The sequence below is a fragment of the Haliaeetus leucocephalus genome, unplaced genomic scaffold, assembly GCF_000737465.1.
Source record: "Haliaeetus leucocephalus isolate CR32 unplaced genomic scaffold, Haliaeetus_leucocephalus-4.0 Scaffold110, whole genome shotgun sequence".
Taxonomy (NCBI): Eukaryota; Metazoa; Chordata; class Aves; order Accipitriformes; family Accipitridae; genus Haliaeetus; species Haliaeetus leucocephalus.
The window spans coordinates 749,484-760,014 of NW_010972546.1; the positions used below are offsets into that span (position 1 = coordinate 749,484).

General features: G+C 52.5%; 1 protein-coding gene across 1 annotated transcript; it reads left to right on the plus strand.

Annotated features, from left to right (window-relative positions):
* The first annotated feature begins 7,863 nt into the window (after positions 1 to 7,863).
* Positions 7,864 to 9,573, plus strand: HOXB1 (homeobox B1). The gene is made up of 2 exons (XM_010585509.1): positions 7,864 to 8,476; positions 9,248 to 9,573. The coding sequence occupies exons 1-2, from the start codon at positions 7,864 to 7,866 to the stop codon at positions 9,571 to 9,573; spliced, it is 939 nt and encodes a 312-aa protein (XP_010583811.1).
* Positions 9,574 to 10,531: the final 958 nt, after the last annotated feature.

Sequence of the window (10,531 nt, forward strand, 5' to 3'; positions counted from 1 at the left end):
CTAAAAATGGCGAAGGGGACCCGCGGGGGGGGGCGGACCACCCATGCCAAGCCGCGTTGCCACCAGCCCCTTTCTTTAGGGTTAGGGCAGGGGAAGGCGCAGCCCTGGCCGCCCGCCCGGTTCCTCCGGCCCTGGTCTTCGGGGGTTCTCCCTGGGGGGCTGCCGTCTTTCCCCCCCACCCCCGCAGAGAGCTGGGCCGTTGTCTGGTTTGCTCGGTGCCTGGAATTTGCCTGGGTTGTGCCATCCTTCCCCCCCACCGGCGTGGCCCGGGGAAAGCGTGGAGTCCGAGAAACTTCCGCGTGGTCGCCCGGTATTTTATTTCGGATTAAGAGCATCAGAGCAGGGCTCGCTTTCTAGTTCGGGCTGTAAAAAGAAATAAAATGAAATAAAGCAAGCCCTCGACAGATGTTTTCACAATTGCCGTTCGCAGATCTGGATTATCTCTTCCCGCTGTAACAAAGGGGGGTTGATTTTACGGCTACCTTTTTATTCTTAATAATATTGCCAGCATCTTTTCCTACCAAACGAGCAGAGACGTTTCAAACCTGCTAGCATCTCACTCCGGGAAGGAGTAGGTTTATATTGAAAATCGAAGTAGACTGCAATTAAAATATGCAAGTGAACAATACTTAACACCTTCTCATAAATAAAAGGAAGCGCCTAGTGCATGGTTTGCTCTGCCTGCAGTGGAGCTGCCTCCGCATCCTAGCCTGGGAGTCATCACCCCCGCCCCATCGCGCTGCCCTCTCTCACCGGTCCCTCTCCGCTCTGAAAGTCCCAGAGCCATGCGGGGGGAAAGCAAACCCAGGCACAGCCCAAGTACCACAGAAGGCTATTCATTATCTTTAAGTTTATTTAATATCTCCAGCTTCTGGAACATACTCAGCGGCAGCGTTGGCACTGCCAGACGTTGTCTATCAAAGCGCCATTTGTTCCAGTGCTTTACATATTTCCCCTCTCGCCTCCTCCCCCTCGCAAGACTGAATACAGGCTTGTTGGGGAACGGCAGGAGCAGGGAATCAGATGGTCGGGGCTGGCCCACGCCAAGAGCCCCGAGCGCCGCCGGGCAGCCCCGGGCCGGGGCGGCAGAGCCGGGCTCGCTGCGGCGGGGGCGGTTCAGCCCTGCCCGGTCCCCGGGACCGCTCCGCGTCCTTCTGGTTCGGATCACGGACCTGCACATCTCCTTTGCCTCTCCAGAGAAGGGAGCTTCTTATTCAACTTAAAAATACGTGTACCTAGATATATCTCTCCGCAAATCGATCTTGCAGCGGATTTCCACAAACACACACGCCCTTTCCGTGGGGAAGGGAGGAGGGGAAGAGAGAGGCGGAGGGGAGGGGACAAGAAGGGACATCGTCCTCTGTAGGGTCCCCCCTTGCCACGGGGCTGGGAGGGGGCGGCCTCCCCCCCCCCCGCCCCACGGAGGAGGCAGCGCCGGGGTGGGACGGGGGCGGGGAAGGGGTTCCCACGAACCCCCCAACGTAAATCCTGACACCTTATCGATACGAATCTCTAACAAGGGCCCTTCCGCAGATCATAATGACTTCTCAAAGTTGCTGCAGGTCTAGAAAGCATGCCAGTCACAGCCACAGATCAATTCTACACCCACGGAAAGTGACTTAATAAATGGAACCTCGCCAGTTATTATCCTTGCTAACAGCAGGCCCCTTCTTATTTGTCCTAATTAGCAAGACTGAAATGTCGGAGGAAAGAAGGGGAATATTCAATAAAATCTAAATTATTGAATGACTGTAAGATTTCGCCATTAGTTCAGCCATTCTTTACCTTCTTCAAAATGTCAAACAAATGGGGAATGCATATTTGCAACCCTGCCCTTCTGTTCTGTGCAACTGGAGGGCATATATTAAGCATATTAAGCGTATTCAGCTCTTGATCGTTGTCAAAACACGGCAATTGCCTCACGATTATTAACCTAGAAATATGCAAATGAGATACGCTCACACGTGTTGGAGGGATGCTAAAGTAATATTTGTCTTGTGCTGATCTAGTCTGGGGATGTGTTTGCTAAAGAGCTACTCGAAGGCCTGAAGATGTTGAACCAACATCCCGTTAGAGCCATGGGAAGGCTCAAGGCGGAAAAACTTCTGTGAAGGAAACGCGGGTGAGACAACGAGGCAGGAGTTGAGCCTTTAGGGTGTGAGGTGGAAAGAGTTAACTTCTCCTGGGGAATCACCCCGACCTTCCTCCTGAACTGCCGGTGTCAGGCTCCGGCTTTCCGGGAATATCCCTGCAGTGACCGTTTTCTCAGCTGAGCTGTAGCATCCTTTTCCAGCACTTAAACGCATCCCATTCCTCTGTGGCCAGAGCTTGAGGAATGCTCCTAATGCTCCACCACCTTCCTCCGCTCGCCATCCTGGCACCGCCCACACCTACCCCAGTTTTGCCGGTTATTTTTTAACTCTTTATGTACATCGAAGGGGAAAATAGAGTGCCGGGTTCGGAAAAATTATCTTAAGAATCGCTGCAGGTTAATCTAGTTCTCAACCCCAGCGGGATACTGTTTAAACTAACGCTGGTTGATATTAATAACGCTGACCTACTAATATTAGCAACATTGATGAAACTGCTGTTAATAAATTCATGCGCTTACTAAAGGGCGGGTTTAGGTGGAGCTGGCCCACGCCGGGCCTGCCAGGTGCTGGATCTGAATGAAACGCGGGAGGGGGGTTGGGACCTCTCGGGTTCAGCCCCGGCCCTGAGCCCCGACCCAGCCGGGCCCAGGCAAGGGTCCCTCGGGGTCGCTGAGCCGTCCTGGGGGAAGAAAGCAAGGACCGCCTGGAGCGGGGCTCGGCCGGGATGAGGAGCCCATGGGGTCTGTCCGCTACGAGAAAGAGCACCGCTGTACACAGGAGCAGCAGATACAGACCTCTCCTCTCTACTCTCACCGAGTAGAAAGGCTTAAATGATCCTCATTAGCTAGTCGACCCGGCTTACAGACACACCTCTGCCTTGGGGAACACATAGAAATAGCCGATGTGATGCACAAGGAAACAGGACAGGTTCCCCAGAGCCATCGGAAGAGGAGTTTGATCTTTTGGCGCAGGAGGAGGTGGGATTTGAGGGGTCTGTACCACCCTGAAAAGGAAAAAAATATCGAAAGAGGCATTTCTCACCCAAATCTTCCACTCAGAAGTGTTGGTCAGGAGACGGAGAACACAAAACATGTCCCTCTCCCTGGCTAAGAATGTTCCTGTCCCCTTCGGGGGATGCTGACCACCTGTGGACCTTCACTGTCCAGGGACCGTCCCCGTTCAGGGACCCTCAGGACCATCGTGCTGGAGCCGGTCACAGCGCCCGTCCCCACCCCACCAGGCCCCCGCGGGGAGGCCACGGGCCGGCTGGTCCCCGCCGCTGCGCCCGCCCTGCTCCCGAGAGCGGCAGATAAGAATTATTATATCTTATCTTAATTGTCTCGTATTTATTCTGCAGCTCGGAGATAGCCCGGTGCTTGTAACTCATGAAGAGGATTCCTTCTGCATTTCTATCCCAAACTCCGAAGCATTTTTTCCATATATTAATTTATTTTCCCTCTTCAGTTTTTAGCCCCAAATATAGCTTAGCAAGCTATGATCTAACCAAGACACATGCCGGGGCTATAAATTTCTCTGACAATTTCTAGGGACAAGTCCTTTTTGGTGATAACGAAGTCCGCAGCCAAACACGCACCCCCAGCGTCAGCAGTGCTCCTTATAAATCAGCCCGCCAGGAGCCAGAAGTGACATTTCTTACGCACAACACAAACTTTCTCCGCAGAGAGTTATATTTAACTCCAAAACGAAGCATCTGAAGACTGAGCACTCCGGAGCCTTTGGAAATGCCTCATTCCTTTTGTGTCGCCTGCACAGAAAACTCCTCGGGTAAAGATTTCTTACAAGAGCTGTTCCCACAAACCACCTTCAGAAGGGCCCTGTCCTCCATGTCAGGAGAGTTGTTTGAAAGCAAACCAACAGTCTCTTAGGGAAGGGTGAAATCCCTCCATCTGCCCCCCGCCCCAGGTTGCTGCAGCCCCCAGTTTCGTGGAGCCGCGTTATGCCGCTAAAAGGGAGAAAGTGCTCCCAAGAAAAGGTTTTTTTTTAATAAGATGTCTTCATCGAGCTGGAACAAAAGGTTTTCCCTAGGGGACCAAAAGCCCCATCTTGCTAATTTAGGAGTGAGGGGGTGTGGGTGTGTTTCCACCCCGGGACAACGAGCCGATGAGCTGCCCCAGGTTTTGTCACACCGCGTCCCTCTACCTCGGGGTGGATGGAGGGGCCAAGGGCATGGGATGCCTTCGGTGGCATGAGAGGTTCCCTGCCACGAAGAGCTCCGCGGAAGAAACGTTGCTATGCTGCTGCTGACCTCCTCATTTCTTATCTGCTCATCAACTAAAGCCCGGGGTTTAGGGGCGGTAGCTCCCGAAGTGCTTTAAGGCCCGCATCAGCTGTCGGGGAGTGGGAAAAGCAGCTCTGTGCGGAGCGCTGCACACTCTGTGCTGTGCGAGAAACCTGGACCAGCAGGCAAGGAAGTGATTTCCTCAGCCTCCCATGGACCAGCCGACCCTGGTCCTGGACAGCAGAGTTTCTTCTCCCAGGAATCAAAGAACTATAAATTCCCTGCTCACCCTCTATCCTCATCCATCTCCAGATACCTTATTTTAATCCTGTTGAGTGAAAGACAGCAGCATCCCCCAAACGGTGCCGTCTGTGTTTTAGAGGGTAGGAATAATGACTGTCTCCCTCAATACATAAGTGAAAATCAAGTAATAAATATAATGAAAGGCTAAGTAACTATTTGGGGTGGTGGTGTAGGACAGAGCTCTCATAATTTGAGAATCTCCACCTACACCTTTTCTTTGATCACCTTCCCTCTCTCAACTCCCCATAGAGGAGGTTTCAAAGAAACAAATGTGTAAGTGACAGAATTAGGCTCGCCCGGCCTCTGATATTTCTTTCTCCTGCAGGTTATGAAGGTCTGTACCAAAACTGGGTCTCTCACCTTCTCCACAGGGGGAATTAAAACCAATAATAATAACAGCAGTAATTTGATATCGGATCCAGGGCAGGGGGCTAGGCAGGAAAATTGGGAAAGAGACTCCCAAGCGATTCCCAGTGTGCCTGCATGCACGTTGACGCTATGGCTTTCGAAAATACCGCGCAGCCGCTACAAGCCATGCATTTTGGGGAAAACCATGTCACTTCGGGGAAGTAAGCCGGAGCGGGAGGGCAGCGTAGGCTGAAGCGCAGCTACTCCATTCTCCCCGCCCGGGACCGTCAGCCTGGCAAGCTCTGGGAAGGGGCGCCCGGGAAAGCCCCTGGAGGGGGGATGCCGACCCCGGGCAGGGGGTGGGAACCCAGCCCCTTCCGTCCCGAAATCTGCCCGGTGTTTTGCTGCCCGGGCTCCCACAGCAGGTAAGACGTGAGGGGCCTGAGGAGGCTGCGGAGAGGAGCAGATGGCGAGCGGCCCCGCAGTGCCCGGGGGACAGGGAGAGGAGCGGGAAGGCAGCGGCTCCTCTCTGGGAGGAAACCGGCTCCAACACCCCATCTTTCGCGGTCTACCTCCACAGAAGGATAAAAAAAGCCTTTGGCAAAGTGATCTCAGCTCCGCACATCCACTCCTCGGCTCTGTCTTCGCTTTCACACCCTCATCTTACCAGTCTCTTCACTTTCCCCCAAAAGCCGGGGTTGGAGTGGCTCTCAGGAACCCCAGGACGACATTTCACCCCCTGCTCGGGTCGGGATGTTTGCTGCATTTCGTGGCTAAAATTTTGACCCCGTCCTATCTGATTTTTCCATCTACCAAAGAAACTCTGCTTTCACCGCAGAACTGCCTCAGGTCTAAACGTTGGTTTAGCCTTCGCTGAGAGTTCTATAGCAAAACTTTTCCCTCCATAACTCTGCAGCAGTGAGCTCTCTTGGAGCTAATTCTGAAACTCCAGAAGACAGCTGTATTTTAATGACATAAAGCATCCCCTTAATGTAACAGTAGAGTGAGATCACGGTGGAAAATTATCAGACAATACGAAACAATTGATTCAAGGATGAAATAAACATCTATCCTTTTCTTTTTTCATTTTACACCCATAAATCATCTATTGTAAGCATCGTTTAAATATAATACATTCATTTAAACGCGAGTGCAACATAATATAAAAAGCACTCCTGGAATCAAATTAGAAACCGATTTCTCTTGCAAGGGGGATGACATGAGAGTTGCTTTGAATCTTTATAATCACTTTGAGTTGTTTTATGCAAAAATGGAGGTAGTGAGTTTCAGAGAACATTTGTAACCTGAAAGATTTTCTTCTTGAATATCTCAGCATCAGCAAAGTCGGCAGAATAAATGAATAAATAGGCACGCAGCTCTGGAAATAGTTTCCTCCTTATTCTTTTTATTGAAGGACGAGAGTTGTAATTGGCTAAAACTCACGTTTTCTCTCCGGGGGGTTTAAAGGAGGGAGGAAGGTTGATGCCATTGCTGCCTGTGTTGCAGTTTCTTAACAAATGTTACCCCAACGTGTTGCATCAGCCAAACCTACCATCTAAAGGATGTGTTTATGCCTTTCAAAGTGAACTTTTGGCCTGGGGGGGGGGGTGTGTGTGTGTGTGAAGAACCCTCCTGGTTCTTCTTAGAGGCTGAATAACCAGTAAATATCCTGACAAGTAACAAATGACTGTGGGCGTCATATTGTTGGGTGCTCTTGTTTCCCTTCTGCTAACAAGTAAATAAATGTTGCCTACCTATGTTTCCATTCTCTGAGCAGTGGAGTGGCCGGCGTGAAGTCAGCCTCTTTCCACCTACTCAGCAGCTTGACACTGCTAGGGGAAAGCTCCAGGCTGATAACAGATTCGGGGCAAGATCAAACCGGGTTTGCCATGGAAAAGCAGATCTTAATGTTCCAGAATTGGTTAAAGCCCTTAAAACATTTCCTGTTTTCAGTAGTAAATGTGTAGGTGCATGGGCGAATGGATGGGTAGGAAGGTACGTAGATAGACACATGGATCATTTTTAGTTCCATTCCTCTAATTGCTAAGCTGGGCATGGTATTTCTCCAACAAAAGACATTCTGTCTTCCTAACTTTATTTCATCGGCTCATTAGAATATTGATTTAATTACTTTGCTTTTACCCTCACTGGCCCTAGACACAAAGCCGGTGTGGCAAAATTAAAACACATGGAGCGTATTTTTCTTAGGAGCTTTTCTTAGACTCCTCAGCCTAGAAAACGCCAAACGCGTTCAAGCCACTTTCTAGGGAAAAGTTTCGAAACGAAGAAAAGAGCATCCTTTTGTGCTTAGGGGGACAGAGTAGTCAGACCTCCCTACGTCTTTTCCCTCTGTCTTTCTTTTTCTCGCGTGGAGCTAGGGTTGGGGAAAACCTTCTTTTTAAGTTGGGGCAAGAGGAAGTTCTGCTGAGATTGGCTAATGGCATAACTTGGGGGCCTTTTTAGCACTTAAAACAGTCGTGGATCATTCTAATTCTTCCCCTCCACCTCCCTGCACCCCACCTCCCTGCACCCCACCTCCCTCCTCTCTTTTAAAGTCTTTGAGGAAAGATTTTGACGTATTCGTGTTGTTATCAGATTGATGGGCAGGGTTTGATTGAAACCCCTTTGTCATGCAAATGTCAGGCCCTTGATGGATGAGCTCAGAGATGTGACAAACTTCAGGAGCCCCTCGCTCATTGGGCTGGGGGCGGACCACGTGGCCGCCTCCCCCTGCCCCCACCCCGGCCCCGCCGAAGGCTGCGGGGTTCGAGGGCCAGCGATGCATGGAAGGAAGTTTTACAGCTTTGACATACTATCTAAAGGTTGTAGGGCAGGCGGAATCCCCCCCAAAACAGGCTGACCCTCCTCCATCAGTGGCAGATGGACAATACTAGGATGAACTCCTTCTTAGAGTATGCAATTTGTAACCGTGGGACGGGCGCCTACCACCATTTAGAGCAAAGCTCCCCTTCCTTCCCCTCTTGCTCAGGTAGCCCCGCCAGTGACACTTTTAACGGAGACGGGCGCTTTGGCGTGGGAGGGAGCGCGGCCGCGGCCGCCCATCTCCCCCAGCAGAGCCCCGGCTACCACCCTCCCTCCTCCGGCCGCCCCGTCCCCTCCGCGGGCGCTGCCCCAGCCGCCGGGTACCCAGCCCAAACCTGCAGCCCCGGCTACGGGCACCACCAGCTCTACCTCGGCCAGCAGGACGCGGACGGTGTGTACTTCCAAGCGGCCGGGTACTCCGCCAACGCGGGATCCAACCTCAGCTCCTTAGCAGAGAGCTACTGCGGGGCGGTGGCGGCCGCTGGGCAGTACCAGCAACAACACCTTTACGGGCAGGAGCAGCCCAGCTACTTGCCTGGCGTTTACAGCAACCTCTCGTCTTCTTTAAATGAGGACAAAGACCCTGCGTGCCCCCCCGAGCAGTGCCCCAACGCCAGCTCCACGCAGACCTTCGACTGGATGAAAGTGAAGAGGAACCCGCCCAAGACAGGTGAGTTTGGGGAGCGCAGAGCTGGGCGAGGAGGGTCCCCATCCGGGGGAGGGGGGAGGCGGGGGGCAGTTCCCCAGCCCTGCAAGGAAACCTTGCCTTCCCCGGGGTTTGTACCCAAGTTAACTGGGCTCATCTTCCAGGGGATTTGATTTGCTTTGGGTTTTTTGGTTGGTTTTTTTGGGTTTTTTTGTTGGTTTTTTTTTTTTTTTGAACACCAGTTCAGCGCTGAGGCAAAGCCAGCTAGAGATTTTCCAGACACATCTGATGGAGGGTCCCTGAGCTCAGTTTCCCGCAGGCCCAATGCGATTTAAGCCCAGCTCGGAATAGGAAACACTCCGGGCTTCCTGCTTCTCCCACAGTCGTGGCTTCCATCTCCCCTATTGTTCAACTTCCTTCTCCACAATCTTCCTTAAATCACAGTCTTCCCTCCTCCTCCCCCATCATCACCCTCGCCCTCCCTTTCCACTCCTTCCCACACACGTTCAAGTCTCATGGCAGTTTGCAGGGAGCTGGAGGGAATGGTTGAGAGGGATGGGGACAGCTCTGCAGAGCCCGGGGTGGTCTGTCCCTCCAGGTTGTACCCCTGGGCTGGGAAGCCAGGGGTAGCTGAGAATCCGGGAGGGAGCACGAAGCTCCGGGCGGTGGAGGGACCAAATGCCCCCGAGAGGAGGGGAGAGGGGGGATGTGGAAAGCCCGCACCCACAGCCCCCCCGTCCCAGCGAGGGAATTACTCTGGCTGCTCCTGCCTTGTTGGTGTTTGCTCGTTAACAGCTAAAGTGTCGGAGTACGGACTGCTGGGCCAGCCCAACACCATCCGCACCAACTTCACCACCAAGCAGCTGACGGAGCTGGAGAAGGAGTTTCACTTTAACAAGTACCTCACCCGGGCCCGGCGGGTGGAGATCGCCGCTACCTTGGAGCTCAACGAAACCCAGGTCAAAATCTGGTTCCAGAACAGACGGATGAAGCAGAAAAAGAGGGAAAAGGAAGGTCTCGCCCCGGCTGCTGCCTCCAGGTCTGCCAAGGAAGCGAGTGAAGCCTCGGATCAGTCCAACTGCACCTCACCTGAGGCCTCCCCCAGCTCGGTGTCTTCCTGAAACGCATCCCCGCAGGGGCACAGGGATCGGCCCGGGGCTGCCCTCGAGGGGCCGCTGCTCCCTGCAGACCCCAACAGACACACACGCACCTCCCACGCACAGCCCCGTCCGCACACACGCGTGGAAGCAAGGGCACACTGCCTTCCGAGCAGTCCCTTTGGCTCCGGCCATCTCCACACGTGTGACACCACCTCTCCCGCTTGCATTTCTCTCTCTTAATTTATAGACCCTCTGTAAAACACTGGACTCCAAAGGAGCAGCCGTGTCCTCGTATATCCTTAGCAATAGGCGTTTGTCTCAGGGACGTTTCTCCCCTCTCCCTTCTCCCTCCCCTATAGGAACTGCACTTTCAACTACAGAAACTTTAAAACGAATTTAGTTTTCTCCCGTTTTAAAAATGTGCACAACGACTTTTGCCTGCAAGAATCCGACGTTTGATGTATTTTTCCTCCCCACGAGGTTGTAAAAACGTTTGGCGTATTTTTTTGTTTCCCTTTTATTTACTGTATGTATATTTTGGAATGAGATCTGAGGCGCCCAAGATGCTAAAGGCCTCTGCAAAGACCCAAACACCAAGCAAAAAATGCAACTCCTCTGTTACCATTTTGCACTATTACAGCTTTACAGGGTTTTCTACACGCTCTGCGACCATGACTGTTACTGATCCTGGGGGCGGGAGGGTTGTGCTAGCAGAGAAAACGCGATGAGGCGAAGGCTGACCTCGGGGTACTTTGGGCAACGGTCATTGTCGTAGGAGGTGTGAAGGTGGAAGGGAACAAGGCTGCGGGGGGGCCGCGGAGCTTGGTTCCCCCAGGCACTGATGCACTGGCTGCTATTTATTGTATGTCTCAAATCCTGAAGTCTTGGAGCGAAGTAGCACGGTTCCTTGTACCCCCACCCTCTCAGGCTTATCGGAGTCCGATAAAAACACTATTTAAACATGGCTAAATTGTTTCCC